At 53.0% G+C, this 15,885-nt stretch overlaps 1 protein-coding gene across 4 annotated transcripts in view; it reads left to right on the plus strand.

The window, feature by feature from the left end:
• ELMO3 (engulfment and cell motility 3) overlaps positions 1-15,319 on the plus strand; it is a 286,359-nt gene extending 271,040 nt beyond the window's left edge. For all 4 annotated transcript variants that reach the window (XM_083164845.1, XM_083164844.1, XM_083164843.1 and 1 more), the window contains exons 20-21: positions 6,953-7,030; positions 14,839-15,319. In XM_083164845.1, coding sequence (XP_083020971.1) covers positions 6,953-7,030; positions 14,839-15,051 — 291 coding nt within the window. In that variant the 3' untranslated portion in view covers positions 15,052-15,319. The remainder of the gene's footprint in view (positions 1-6,952; positions 7,031-14,838) is intronic.
• Positions 15,320-15,885: the final 566 nt, after the last annotated feature.

Raw genomic sequence — 15,885 nt, forward strand, 5'->3', positions numbered from 1 at the left:
TGTTGCTGCGGCCGCTTCTGTACTCTATCTGGTAGTTGTAGTTCGCCAGACGGGAGGCCCACCTTTGCTCCAGGGCGCCAAGACGGGCTGTGGCTTGATGGGCTAGTGGGTTACAGTCGGTGACGGCCACAAACGGGGTAACTGCCAAGTAGTCTCGAAATTTTTCGGTCACCGCCCACACCAGCGCCAAGAACTACAACTTAAAGGCGCTGTAGTTGGCATCGTTCCTCTCGGTGGGTCTGAGGCTGCGGCTGGCGTAGGCGATGACCCTTTCTTGGCCTCCTTGCTTTTGGGCCAGGATTGCACCAAACCCTTGCTTGCTGGCATCTGTGTAAAGCCGGAGAGGGAGGCTGTAGTCAGGGTACGCCAGCAGTGGGGCGGTAATCAGGGCCTGCTTGAGGCTATCGAAGGCCTCTTGACGAGTTTCGGTCTATTCTATGGGGATCTTCTTATTGTACCCCTCCTTCGGAATCCCACGGAGCAACTCGGCAAGAGGGCCGGCTAACTTCGCAAAACCTTGGACGAATCGCCTGTAGTACCCCGCAAACCCCAGGAACCACCGGATGTCCTTCACTGTCTGGGGTATAGGCCACTCCAGCACTGCTCTGATCTTCTCCGGGTCAGGCGCGACTCCCTCGGCATTCACGACATGGCCCAGGTACCTGACTTCCGGCTTTAAGAGATGGCATTTTTCCGGCTTCAGCTTGAGGCCATACTTGGCTAACTGTTGGAAGACCTTCTTCAAGTGCTGGAGGTGTTCATCATAGGACTCAGAGAAGATAATGATGTCGTCCAGGTACACGATCTCAAAATTCATGTGGCCCAGGCAATGCTCCATCACCCGCTGGAAGGTCGCGGGAGCATTGCATAGGCCAAACGGCATCCTGTTGAACTCGTAAGGCCCATGGGGGTCACAAAGGCTGTCTTCTCTTTATCCTCTTCTGCAACGCTGACCTGCCAGTAGCCACTGGTCAGGTCCAGGGTGGAAAAGTACTTAGCGGTCTTGAGGGTGGCCAGGGACTCCTCTATCCAGGGAAGGGGATAGGCGTCCTTGTGGGTGACACTGTTGAGTCTTCTATAATCTACGCAGAAGCGTAATTGCCCATCCTTCTTGCGGACTAGGACCATTGGGGCCGCCCATGGGCTATGGCTTTTTCGTATCACTCCACTGGACTTCATCTCCTCCAACATCTGGCGCACCGGTTGGTAGAGGGCTGGCGCCACCGGTCGATGCCGTTCCTTCACAGGGTGAGCCTCTCCCATGGGTATGTGATGGCAGATGTCTCTCACAACGCCTATATCGGACGGGTGCTTGCTTAATGTGGCGGCTTGTTCCCGCACCACATCCAACACCCCCTCCTTTTCCTCCAGCGGTGTATTTTCGTCCCCGACCTGGAGACCCCTCCACCAAGCGTCGCTAGAGGTTGGCTGCGATAGACCTTCACCACTCGGCTGTGGGGGTTCAGTACCCTCACACGGCCACGGGACACGCCCACCCCTGACGGTCACAAGAGCACTTGCCACGACTACATCGTACCATGCCGGGATCAGCCCTGCTTCGACCAGCGCATCGTAATCACATCCGTTGGGCCTTGCCCCATAGGATGGTCTCGGAGTTCGGCTGGAGTTTCACCGGCTTCCCATCAGTCAACCGGACTTTGCCGACTTCGCCCGGCTTGGGTACAAACCATTGATGCCCTTGTAGCACTTTGATAGTTTTCTGTAGGGCTTGTTAGTTTGGCCTTCAACGTGGTCACCAGTTCGTCAGGGCACCTGTGTAGTACATTCATCCCTAGGATAATGGGGGCGAACTCGTCTCCTTCCACGGCCGTGACCAGACATCCCTGTTTGGGCAGCAGTGTGTCTCCAATTCTGATGTTAGCTTCCCAGTAGCCTACGCAGGTTATGGCAAGGCCATTGCTGGCTATTAGCTGTAGCCACGACGGAGGTGGTAGGACCACCCGACCTTCATCCCAGTGCTGTTGAAGAGTCGGAAGCTGGATCGTGGTGATCTGGGAGCCGGTATCCAGCATGGCCGGGATCTCCACCCCTTCGATCTTCACTGGTACGATCGGGCATTGTCCGATGAATTTGGGCCGCCACTGATTTGGGTCTGGTTCTACTCCCTGAGTTCGCCCCGAGGTCCGGCCCTCGACCTCGGGGTGTTGGAGTTTAAATGTTCCTCCTGTCTGCAATTTCTTTCTGTATGCCCGGCTTCTTGACATCAGCGGCAGATCGGACGCCCTTGGCCATCGAACTGGTCGGAGAGTCGCTGCCCATACTCTTGGGGTGGTTCCCACCTACTTCGAGCCAGTCTTTGCCTTTCCGCCCTCCATTTTGGCTCTGTATAGTTCTGCGCTGGTGAACTCGCCATTCGGCGCATTTCCCTCTGCATCTCCACCATCCCTACGGCCAACTCCTCTCTGTCTCTGTCGGGCTGTTGGCCACCCTGTACTGCCTAAGTCATGGGTCCGTTTCGCCTTGTCGGTACCACTGGCTGTGGCTCCGGTTGGGTTCGCTCCTTCTCTGAAGCCAATCAGTTCCGGGTACTCTTCTTCCCTGCCTTTGGGGTTACCGATGATGGCGAGGGCAGCCGTCTTGAAGTCCCGGAAGGTCTTGCCTGGCATCTATGACTTCAGCAATCGTAGTTGAATCTTAACGTTTTCCTGGGCCGCTCCTTCGACGAATTGTATCGTTAGGGCTTCGTCTGCGTTTCGTACTTCCTCCGGATCTACTGCCCTAATGGCCTTCAGTGTCTCCTGTAAACTCAGGGCATAGTCCCGTAGGGACTCATTTGGCCGTTGCTTGCGGGCGTACAATTTCATCTTCAGCTCAGGGATGGTCTTTGTTTCGAATGTAGTGAAGATTTTATTTAGCATGTCTGTCGCACTTTTTCTATCTTCCATCGGCCATGAGGCCACTTCTCTGCGTGCGGACCCCGTCAGTTGCCCCATTAGTATTTCCACCTTCTTTTGTTCGCTAGGTCTATATAGCCGGAACGTGGATTCTATATTATTCCTGAATTCTGCGAACGGGGTCTTCTGTAATTTGTCGTCGTCTCCGCTATAGGTCGGGAGCCACGGAGCTCCGAAATAGTACTGCAGGGTGATGGCCGCTCCTCCGCCTTGCTGCTGCTCCATTTTTCACCGAGTTGACGCTCTCCTGATGCACACGGATCCTGTTCGGTTTGACGCCAAAAGAGATGTGGTGACCGGGGTGTGAAGGGAGAGTTCTCCTCTTACCTTGCGTCTTCAGGGCACTTCAGGTTCATCAGATTTCCCGTCCTCCGGTGGGCAGGAGACTGTTCTTCAATGAAAAGGGACGCTGGCTGATAGAATAACTCAGGTTTATTTTAGGAATAAGGGCAACCGTTGGCCACTGACCCCCTCGGCTAAACAGCAGTACAAGAATAAGGCACAATAGTGACAGTGACAATCGGTCAACTTAGTGTTGCTACAAGGACCTAAGCAAGTACAATGGCTACCATACAATATCACTTTCAGTAGTTAACCCAGGTTGTCCACTAGCTCCAACCTGGCCAGCAGCATTGAGAACAGTAACAAATCAGAATATTTTAACCCCCGCAAGTCTAACCTGACTGTGGACACTTCTTGTGTTACAAGTACCGGGCGGTGCACTATGGGTCAAACACCCTCGCTTAATTATCACCACTGGACTGCTATACCACACCGGTACTGTTAACACGGAGGCCTCCTGTGAACCTCACCCCTCATACAGTATCATACATAACTGTGTAACATTAAACATTTATCACAACACATAACACTGAGACAGTTAGCATATCAATATTGTCCCAATGGGTCACCTAGAATAACGTGACCTGCAATATATATCAGTCTGTCCGACCCGTGCGTTGGGTTCCTGCCTGAATGTCAACGTCCAAGACGGATCCGGGGGAACAAGGCCCACAGTGGGTCCTGATCCCAGTTCAATCCCATGGGGTCCCTGCGAAGGTACCCTCTTTGATATCAAAGGTGTAATTCCCTAGGGCGACCACAAGATGGCACTATTCCCTCTCTAAATGAGGCTGTCCACTAAATATGCTGGGAACAGTACAGGTTAGAATAGAGCTGACAAAACCCACAGAGATGATCTGGGTCCCTTGAAATGTCTCCCCTAATGTTCCTGTCCCTCAAGAGGTTCCTGGCTGCAACCTGGGGCTCTATTCGTGGTGTCCCCTCTGAAGTGTAGACCTGGGCCTGTCTGGTTAGCCCCCAGTGGTCCCAAGGGGGTGCCTGCGACTGGTGCGGGTGAACTTGAGGGTCCCCACAGTATGGGGGTAGCGGCACTGGGGTGAAGTGGCTGCAGGTAGGGATAGTGGCCCGGGGGATGGCTGCTGGCAGGCTGGTCTGGGAGCAAGCACCTGATGGCGGGATAAAGTTGCAGGCTCCTGCCCATCACGAACGGCGACTCAGCTCTCCACGCTGTAGGAGTCCCTGCTGGGCCTTGTCCTCTTCACCGGGGCGCACTAGTGGGGGCGCTGCAGGAGCAGCGTTGCCGCACTCAGTGGCTCCTCCGGCTCTCTGGTCGCTTGATGGGACTCGGCTGGGGCGGCCGGTCTCCGGGGCCCCTCCGGTTGCTGGTGGTGCAGTCGCTGCGGCGTTCAGTCTTCTGCGTCACCGTCCTCCTTCCCCGTCGCCTGCTGTGTGACGTGGCCGGCTCTGGAACTCGCTGCGGGTCTCCTGGCACTCTGCTTCTTCGCCGCGGCCCGGCTGGCTTCTCTCCCGCTCTGCTCCTGTTCTGCCGCCGCCGTCGGGTCTCTCAGGCTGGCTGCACACCCACCTTCTCCGCACGCACTTCTCCTCCTTCCTGTCTTCCACACGTGAGTTCCCGGGCATCTTCCCCGTCACTCCCCTACTCTCCTCAGCCAATCCCCTCCTCAATCCACCTGTTCGTCACCCCAGAGGCGCGAAGCCCCGGGGAATTATTAACCCCATACCTCCTGTATTGGGAATGTCACTTTACAGTTACCCCTTGTGTCCTGAAAGGGGGTGTGGGGTTTGTGCAGTTCTGGGGCACCACACTGTGCAGCTTGGCGGGTATGTGTTCTCTATGTGATAACTATACTGTCCCTGCTTATATTGTTACCTACCAGCCTGCTGCAACAACCAGTGGTGCCATGTATGGCTGCCTAAGCGCTGTGCAACTCGGCGGGTGTGTGTTCCCTGTGTGATAAACTGTACTGTCCCTGCTTTTATTGTCACCTACCTGGCTGTTGCAGCTACCAGTGGTGCCGCTGATGGCTGCCTAGGTGCTGTGCAGTTCGACGGGCATGTGTTCCCCACATGTAATATCTTTGGCCTTTATTCAGATCTGATTGCAGTACAAATTTATTTGGAAAATGGGCAAAACCATGTGCACTGAAGGTGGGGCAGATGTAACATGTGCGGAGAGAGTTAGATTTGTGTGAGTTAAGCCCTGTACATACGGCGGGCTATATCGCTGAGCGTCCCGTTTACATCAGCGACCAGAGATGGTCGCTGATGAAAAAGAAACTGCCAGGGAAGCCCAGCAGCAGCTGGTCGCAGGAGCATGTTCCTGCGATCACTACGGGGGAGAAAACGGGAGCACGCACCCTGCAATATATCGCCGATGCACACTCTGCGACCATATTTCACGCGATATTAGACAAAATTGCCCCCGTGTGTACACAGCCTTATTTTGTTTCTGTGCAGGGTAAATGGCTGCATTATTTTTACACTGCAATTTAGATTTAAGTTTCAACACACCCCACCCAAATTTAACTCTCTCTGCACATATTACATCTGCCTCACCTGCAGTGCACATGGTTGTGCCATTTTCCATTTTTTTTTTACTAGAATCAGATCTGAATAAGGGCCTTAATGTAATGTATGTAATGTGTATGTAAAGGGATGAGGGGCCTCTCCTCATCCCGGCTCATAGGTGCCGATTCTGTGGGTGCTCAGGGGCCCAAGCACCCACAAAAAATTATGAGCACCCACGGGCCCATAACCTCCCAAGTCCCACAGCCAGGCCACATTTACTTGCTGATATGCATCCGCTGCACCTGCACTGCCGAACCTGCTGCCTGTGATATGCGAGGCAGTATGCCAGGAGGAGTGTGCTGCCTAATGTGTATTCTTTTTGTATATACACTGCTCTTTTTGTTTAGTATGTGTGCTTACAGTGGGAAGTATTTGCAACTATTATGTGTTGTATATACAGTGTGCAGAATTAGCTAATGCTTATTGTGTGTAAATTGTGATTCAGGACCGTTCAGGTCAGCATATTGCAGGGCCACACCCCTCCCAAAATGACATGCCCCTTTTTATGAGGCCACACCTCCTTGAGCACCGGCCAGCAAAAACATAATTTGGCACCCCTGTCCCTGCTTGATGCTGCACTGTAATCCACGTCAGCACGTCGGCTCAAAAAACAGTGAAAAACCCAATGTCGACCTTTTGTCTATTGACCTAGACACTGTGGAACTAATGACCTTTAGACCTAGAACCATGTTGACCTTTTCCCATGTCGACCTAGACCCATGTCAACCTTTTCCCATGTCGACCTAATGGTGTCGACCTAATGACTGTGACCATCATGCTGTAGACCAAATGACTGCATCCCTATATCGGATTGGGGGTAATTAGTATGCGGGGCTGTAGGTGGTATAACTGTGCATAATGATCAGGTGTGAGAGGGCACGAGGGTGTGGGACTGTAGGTGGTGGTACTGTGTATAATGATCAGGTTTGAGGGGATACAAGGGTGTGGGACTGTAGGTGGAGGCACTGCACATACTGTCTGGGACTGGGAAGCAATTAGCATGTGGTGATGTAGGTGGAGGCACCGCATATCAGATTGAGGGTAAATAGTTTTTGAGATAGAACATGTTTGTAATGTTACCATTTATGTCTTTGCTGTGCAATGTATGTGGGGCACTAAGTGAACTGTATCCTTTTTTGTTATAGGACATCATGGACCAAGCATTTTCCATCTGCTATGATGTTGACAGTTGCTTGAATTTCATTGCACCCTCGTTTATTGATGTAAGGATTATTAGATATGATGTATGGAATACAAAAAGTGCCATCTGCCATCGTCACATAAGAGGGATTAGTGCCCACCATAATTTAGAAGTGTAATTCCCAACCCCAGTTCTCATGTACAACTAACTGGGCAGGTTCTATTAAAATGTGTCAGCCAGTGATGAATACACCTGTTCACCTACTAGGAGATACTGTATGGAAAACATGCACTGTTATGGGTTTGTGGTGAGTGGAGTTGGGAAACACTGATTTACTGTAGGTTATGAAACAGTAAACGTTAAAATTACATTATAGATTAAAATGTTTTCAAGGTGCAATAACAAATTATGGTACTTGTGTCGTTTCACGGTGCCATGTTACGCTACGTTGTCAGCGTAGGCCAAGCTACGTTGTCAGCTTAGGCTAACGGCAGCCCAGCGCAGTGTCCCCGCGGCAGCGCTGCACCGTCAGTGTATTGTCCCCGTCAGGCTGTGTAGTCACCGTACTGTCCCCGCGAGCTGCAGCTCTTTTTTCAGGGAGACGGTCAGGGTTAGGGGTTCGGTCGTGCATGCGTCTCATGCACAAATGGGGGTTGCGTGTGCAAGTGCGTCTCATGCACAGTAAAGGACGCATTTGCCAGTGCTCCAAGTTACAGTACATACTGTGAACAGCCTCCATTTCAAACCCCCACTATCCGCGTCAGCCCGAAGCATGGCGAGTGGACGCGGTACTCATCCTCCTGACCTGTTCATACCCCCACTCAACACACTTTATAAAATCAATTCCACGCCAATGTGGATAGTGGCGGTAGGAACATGCCGGGAGGATGTGTACCGCGCCCCCATCGTGGGGCTCGCTGCCCCCCCCCCCCCCACGCTTCAGGCTCACATGGATAGTGGGGGTGTTTCATGAACACATTCACACCTGTCATGTCATCCATCTGAAACAATAATGATGACACGTGTTCACTGTCAAATGGACAAATTTACTGACATAAAGAAGAAAGAAGAAAAACAATGAGCAATGTTAACTAATAGTGTAGAAGAAAGCCCCTCCATATGCAGCTGATGTTGATGCAGCTGATGTCGACACAGCTGCGTCATCTTTGGCTGTTTTGTCAGCAGTTGGGACAAGAGTTAAAGCATGTAATATACACAGGAATGTGTCCTCTGCCCCTAGGGTTTTGGTGCTCTTTTTGGTGGGGCGGATAGCTGCTCATTTTGGTGGGGCGGATAGCTGCTCATGTTGGTGGGGAGGATAGCAGCTCCTGTTGGTGTGGAGGACAGCAGCTCCTGTTGGTGGGGCACATAGCTGTTCCTTAGCTCCTTGTACCCCTTTCACACTCGCAGAGCCAGGTCATACCCGGGCATGTGTTCCCGGATGCTTCCTGTGACGCTACCCGGGAATGTACCCTTTCACACTGCACTCAGACCTGGGATCGACCCGCGACAGTTTATTCACACTGATCCCGGGAAATCCCTGCAAATACATATGCATGTCATTAGAAATGGACTCCAGTTGCTCCTGTTGGTGGGGTGGACATATGCTCCTGTTGGTTGGATGGACAGCTGCTCCTGTTGGTGGGGCGTACAGCTGCTCCCATTGTTGGGGAGGATAGCAGCTCCGGTTGACGGATAGCTGTTCCTGATGGTATGGTGGACAGCAGCACTGGTGGCGTATAGCAGCTCCGGTTGGGGGGGGGGGGGGGGCGTGTGGATAGCTATTCCTGTTGGTGGGGAAGATAGCAGCTCCTGTTGGTGGGGAGGATAGCAGCTCTTGGTGGTGGGGAGAACAGCAGCTTCTTTGGGTGGGGCAGATAGCTGCTCCTGTTGATGGGGAGGACAGCAGCTGCTGTTGGTGGGGAGGACAGCAGCTCCTGTTGGTGTGGTGGATAGCTGCTCTGTTTGTGGGGCGGAGAGCTGCTCATGCTGGTGGGGTGGATAGCTACTCCTGTTGGTGGGGCACGGATAAATGCTCCTGTTGGTGGGGAAGATAGCAGCTCCTGTTGGTGGGGAGGATAGCAGCTCCTGTTGGTGGGGAGATAGCAGCTCCTTTTGGTGGGGAGGATATCAGCTCCGGTTGATGGATAGCTGTTCCTGTTGGTATAGTGGACAGCAGCTCTGGTGGCGTATGTCAGCTCCGGTTGGGAGGTGTGTGGATAGGTATTCCTGTTAGTGGGTTGGACAGCAGCTCCTGTTGGTGGATAGCTGTTCCAATTGTTGGGGCGGACAGCAGCTATTGTTGGTGGGAAGCTGTTCCTGTTGGTGGGAAGCTGTTCCTAATGGTGGGGAGGACAGCAGCTCCTGTTGGTGTGGTGGATAGCTGCTCCTGTTGGTGGGGCAGAGACCTGCTTCTGCTGGTGGGGTGGATAGCTACTCCTGTTGGTGGGGCAAAGATAAATGCCTCTGTTGGTGGGGCGGATAGCAGCTCCTGTTGGTGGGGAGATAGCAGCTCTTTTTGGTGGGGAGGATATCAGCTCCGGTTGATGGATAGCTGTTCCTGTTGGTATAGTGGACAGCAGCTCTGGTGGCGGATGTCAGCTCCGGTTGGGAGGTGTGTGGATAGGTATTCCTGTTAGTGGGTCGGACAGCAGCTCCTGTTGGTGGATAGCTGTTCCTATTGTTGGGGCGGACAGCAGCTGCTGTTGATGGGAAGCTGTTCCTAATGGTGGGGAGGACAGCAGCTCCTGTTGGTGGGGTGGAGAGCTGCTTCTGCTGGTGGGGTGAATAGCTACTCCTGTTGGTGGGGCACGGATAAATTCTCCTGTTGGTGGGGCAGATAGCAGCTCCTGTTGGTGGGGAGGATATCAGCTCCGGTTGATGGATAGCTGTTCCTGTTGGTATAGCGGACAGCAGCTCTGGTGGCGGAGAGCAGCTCCGGTTGGGAGGTGTGTGGATAGGTATTCCTGTTAGAGGGTCAGACAGCAGCTCCTGTTGTTGGATAGCTGTTCCTATTGTTGGGGTGGACAGCAGCTACTGTTGGTGGGAAGCTGTTCTTGTTGGTGGGAAGCTGTTCCTGATGGTGGGGAGGACAGCAGCTCCTGTTGGTGTGGTGGACAGCTGCTCCTGTTGGTGGGGCAGAGAGCTGCTCCTGCTGGTGGGGTGGATAGCTACTTCTGTTGGTGGGGCATGGATAAATGCTCCTGTTGGTGGGGCGGATAGCAGCTCCTGTTGGTAGGAAGATAGCAGCTCCTGTTGGTGAGGAGGATATCAGCTCCGGTTGATGGATAGCTGTACCTGTTGGTATAGTGGACAGCAGCTCTGTTGGCGGATAACAGGCATTCCTGTTAGTGGGTCGGACAGCAGCTCCTGTTGGTGGATAGCTGTTCCTATTGTTGGAGCGGACAGCAGCTACTGTTGGTGGGAAGCTGTTTCTGTTGGTGGGAAGCTGTTCCTAATGGTGGGATGGATAGCAGCTCGTTTTGGTGGGGCAGATAGCTGCTCCTGTTGGTTGGGCATGGATAGCTGCTCCTGTTGGTGGGGAGGATAGTAACTCCTGTTGGTGGGGAGGATAGTAGCTTCTGGTGGTGGGGAGGATAGTAGCTCCTGGTTGTGGGGAGTATAGCAGCTCCTTTTGGTGGGGCGGATAGCTGCTCCTGTTGGTGGGGAGGATAGCAGCTCCTGTTGGTGGGGAGGATAGCAGCTCCTTTTGGTGGGGCGGATAGCTGCTCCTGTTGATTGGGAGGACAGCAGCTCCTTTTGGTGCAGAGGACAGCAGCTCCTGTTGATAGGGTGGAAAGCAGTTACTTTTAGTTGGTCGGATAGTATCTCCTGTTGGTGGGGCGGATCCTGTAGCTGCTCCTGTCGGTGGGGCCGATTAGCTGCTCCTGTTGGTGGGGCGGATAGCTGCTCCCGTTGGTGGAGCGGATAGCTGCTCCTGTTATAGCTGCTCACGTTGGTTGGGTGGAAAGCTGCCCCCATTGGTTGGGTGGATAACTGCTCCTGGTGGTGGGGCGGACAGCTGCTCCTGTTGGTGGGGCGGACAGCTGCTCCTGTTGGTGGGGCAGACAGCTGCTCCTGTTGGTGGGGAGGACAGCTGCTCCTGTTGGTGGGGAGGATAGCAGCTCCTGTTGATGGATAGCTGTTCATGTTGGTATGGTGGACAGCAGCTCTGGTGGCAGATAGCAGCTCCAGTTGGGGGGTATGGGTAGCTATTCCTGTTTGTGGGTCGGAGAACAGCTCCTGTTGGTGTAAAGCTGTTCCTATTGTTGGGGCAGACAGCAGCTCCTGTTGGTGGGAAACTATTACTGTTGGTGGGGTGGATAGCTGCTTGTTTTGGTGCAGCGGATAGCTGCTCCTTTTGGTGGGGCGGAGAGCTACTCCTATAAGTGGGGTGGATAGCTGCTCATGTTTTTGGGGAGGATAGCAGTTCCTGTTGGTAGGGAGAATAGCAGCTCCTGTTAATGGGGAGGATATCAGCTCCTTTTGTTGGGGTGGATAGCTGCTCCTTTTGGTGGGGCGGATAGCTGGTCATGGTGGTGGGGCGGATAGCAGTTCCTGTTGGTGGGGAGGATATCAGCTCTGTTTGGTGGGGCGGATAGTAGCTCATGTTCGTGGAGCAGATAGGAGCTCCTGTTGGTGTGGCGGATAGCTGCTCTTGTTGGTGGGGCGGATAGCTGCTCCTGGTGGTGGTGCGGATAGCTGCTCCTGGTGGTGGGGCGGATAGCTGCTCCTGGTGGTGGGGCGGATAGCTGCTCCTGTTGGTGGAGCGGATAGCTGCTCCTGGTGGTGGGGCGGATAGCTGATACCCTTTGTAAGGTGGATAGCAGCTCCCATTTTTGGGGCGGATAGCAGCTCCTGTTAGGGGGAGGACAGCTTTTCCTGTTGGTGGGGAAGACCACTTCTCCAGTTGGTGGGGCCTACAGCTGCTCCTGTTGGTGGGGTGGACAGCTGCTCCTGTTGGTGGGGCGGATAGCTGCTCCTGTTGTTGGGGCGGACAGCTGCTCCTGTTGGTGGGGCGGACAGCTGCTCCTATTGGTGGGGCAGACAGCCGCTCCTGTTGGTAGGGCGGATAGCTGCTCCCATTGGTGGGGCAGATAGCAGCTTCTTTTAGTGGGGAAGATGGCAGCTCCTGTTGGGGGAGGACAGCTTCTCCTGTTGGTGGGGAAGACAGCTTCTCCAGTTGGTGGGGCCTACAGCTTCTACTGTTGGTGGGGTGGACAGCTGCTCCTGTTGGTGGGACGGAGAGCTGCTCCTGTTGGTGGGGAGGACAGCTGCTCCTGTTGGTGTGGCGGACAGTTGCTCCTGTTGGTGGGGCGGACCGCTGCTCCTATTGGTGGTGCGGACAGCTGCTCCTGTTGGTAGGGCGTACAGCAGCTCATGTTGGTTGGGCGTACAGCTGTTCCCGTTGTTGGGGAGATATCTTCCCCAACAGCTCTGGTTGATGGATAGCTGTTCCTCTTGGTATAGTGGACAGCAGCTCTGGTGGCGGATAGTAGCTACAGTTGGGGGGGTGTGGATAGCTATTCCTGTTGATGGGTCAGACAGCAGCTCCTGTTGGTGGATATCTGTTCCTATTGTTGGGATAGACAGCAGCTGCTGTTGGTGGGAAGCTGTTCTTGTCGGTGGGAAGCTGTTCCTGTTGGTGGGGTGGATAGCTGCTCATTTTGGTGGGGCGGATAGCTGCTCCTGCTGGTGGGATGAATATCTGCTCCTGTTGCTGGGGAGGATAGCAGCTCCTGTTGGTAGGGCCGAGAGCTGCTTCTGTGGATGGGGAGGATAGCAGCTCCTGTTGGTGAGGAAGATATCTGCTCCTGTTGGTGGGGTAGATAGCTGCTCGTTTTGGTGGGATGGATAGCTGCTCGTTTTGGTGGGGTGGATAGCTGTTCTCATTGGTGGGGCGGATAGCTGCTCCAGTTGGTTGATTGGATAGGTTCTCCCGTTAGTTGGGTGGATAGCTCTCTCATTGATGGGGCGGATAGCTGCTCCCGTTGGTGGGGCGGATAGCTGATGGGGTGGGTAGCTACTTCCGTTGGTGGGGTGGACAGCTGCTCTTTTTGGTGGTGCGGACAGCTGCTCTTTTTATTTTGGTGGACATCTGCTATTTTTGGTGGGGCGGACAGCTGCTCCTGTTGGTGGGGTGGATAGGTTCTCCCATTTGTTGGGCTTATAGCTTCTCCCATTGATGGGGCAGATAGCTGCTCCCATTGGTGGGGCGGATAGCTGCTCCCGTTGGTGGGGCGGATAGCTGCTCCCGTTGGTAAAGTGGGTAGCTACTTCCATTGGTGGGGCGGACAGCTGCTCTTTTTGGTGGGGCGGACAGCTGCTCTTTTTATTGGGGTGGACATCTGCTATTTTTGTTGGGGAGGACAGCTGCTCCTGTTGGTGGGGCGTACAGCTGCTCTGGTGGCAGATAGCAGCTCTGATTGGGGGGAGGGTGTGGATAGCTACTCCTGTTGGTGGGTCGGAAAGCAGTTCCTGTTGGTGGAAAGCTGTTCCTATTGTTGGGGTGGACAGCAGCTCCTGTTGGTGGGAAGCTGTTCTCCCGTTGGTTGGCCTTATAGCTTCTCCCATTGATGGGGCGGATAGCTGCTCCCATTTGTGGGGCGAATAGCTGCTTCCCTTGGTGGGACGGATAGCTGCTCCCGTTGGTGGAGTGGGTAGCTACTTCCATTGGTGGGGCGGACAGTTGCTCTTTTTGGTGGGGCGGACATTGGGTTTTTTTTGTTGGGGAGGACAGCTGCTCCTGTTGGTGGGGTGGACAGTTGCTCCTGTTGGTGGGGCGGACTGCTGCTCCTATTGGTGTGGTGGACAGTTGCTCCTGTTGGTAGGGCGGACAGCTGCTCCTGTTGATGAATAGGTGTTCCTGTTGGTATTGTGGACAGCAGCTCTGGTGGCAGATAGCAGCTCCGATTGGGGGGAGGGTGTGGATAGCTACTCCTGTTGGTGGGTCGGAAAGCAGTTCCTGTTGGTGGAAAGCTGTTCCTATTGTTGGGGTGGACAGCAGCTCCTGTTGGTGGAAAGCTGTTCCTGTTGGTGGGGCGGATACCAGCTCCTGTTGGTGGGGAAGATCGCAGCTCCTGTTGGGGGGAGGACAGCTTCTCCTGTTGGTGGGGCAGACAGCTTCTCCAGTTGGTGGGGCCTACAGCTACTTCTGTTGGTGGGGTGGACAGCTGCTCCTGTTGGTGGGGCTGATAGCTGCTCTTTTTGGTGGGGCGGATAGCTACTCATTTTGGTGGGGCGGATAGCTGCTCATGTTGGTGGGGAGTATAGCAGCTCCTGTTGGTGTGGAGGACAGCAGCTCCTGTTGGTGGGGCACATAGCTGTTCCTTAGCTCCTTGTACCCCTTTCACACTCGCAGAGCCAGGTCATACCCGGGCATGTGTTCCCGGATGCTTCCTGTGACACTACCCGGGAATGTACCCTTTCACACTGCACTCAGACCTAGGATCGACCCGCGACAGTTTATTCACACTGATCCCGGGAAATCCCTGCAAATACATATGCATGTCATTAGAAATGGACTCCAGGGCTCTGAAAGATGACATCAGCATTTGTGAGCCCAAGGAAGCTCCAATCAGCAGCTTTTTTAAAGTCCTATGTACCCAAATCCAGGTACTGGACCATTCACACTGACCATATCCAGAATCTACCCAGGTCAGGACCTGGGTAGAAATCCCGGTATATTCATCCTGGGATATTCTTTCAAGACCTTTTCACACTGAGCTAAATCCCAGGTTGATGCGCGTTCATGTGCAAAAACCCGGGATAAAATTGTGAAAGGGGTAAAAGTGGTCAAAGCTATTGGCCTTTATTTAGCACCATAGTGTGTGCGTTTTCTAGTGACCTTATATGGTTCGATAGTGATATTTCTCTCTTTGTCTCACACAGTTCTGTCTTTGGCTGGATGGACTTAGTGCACTTTTGGGGCGAGGGATGCCCAGTGCACGTACACGCACTGACCTGGATCTGCTGCTTAATACTGAACTAAAGCTGAGATTATTGGATCTGGAGAACATCCCAATTCCTGACAAGCCCCCACCAATTCCACCACGTCCACAAAACTTTGACTATTGCTATCAGTTCGCTTCGGCAGAGGCCTGATCTGTCATACAGATGTGCCTGCATTTCTCAGAGACAGATCCCAGCTTATACAGAAGATTTGGGAGGCTTTTTAGGGTTAGGGATTTTCCCCTTTAACATTGTGTTGCAGGTGGAAATAATATAATGGCTAAATGATGGTCTTACACTGGGCCTAGAAAATAAATAAGTCAGATACCTGACAAGGAGTGCTCAAAAATAAATGAATTTTGTTTATTTTGTTCTAATACACACCACATAATAATAGAAATTGCTAAAAATAAAGCAAAACATGAAGGTACATATATAAAAAACACTTGATATATACTTATACAGCAATGTGTATGGGACAAAAAAGAAAATAATTATATGTAAAAAATATATGTTTATATTTAAAAAAAATATATAGTCAGTGCACTGACAGATAGTTCAGATACCCAGAAGATGGAATATTTAGCTTGTGGATTATTCCAAATATATTTTTTGCTTTAGGATATGTGCAAATTATTATTGTTTGAGAATCCATTCTTAGTGCCTCCTTTGCCTCCCATTTTTGCCACTGTGGGTGCCGGACTAGCAGCGTTGTGAGCTGTTTGCCAGGCTCCCAGCCCCTCTGACTGCAGGAATAGATTCTGTATGCAAGCACACAGCGTCTATTCACCGGTGACAGGGGGGACTCCCAACTGCCCCCCTCCCAGCTGCGGGATACTGCCAGCCCTGGGCGGAATGCAGGAACATCCCGGTTTTGGGGGAAAGCAGGACAGTAAGAAAGGTATGCATGTGACTAAATAAATATACAGACATGAATGTCTGTACTCACCACCTTGTGATCACTGGCAATAATGGATTGGCAGGTGC

This window comes from Crinia signifera, chromosome 11 (genome assembly GCF_055691185.1).
Source record: "Crinia signifera chromosome 11, ASM5569118v1, whole genome shotgun sequence".
NCBI lineage: Eukaryota > Metazoa > Chordata > Amphibia > Anura > Myobatrachidae > Crinia > Crinia signifera.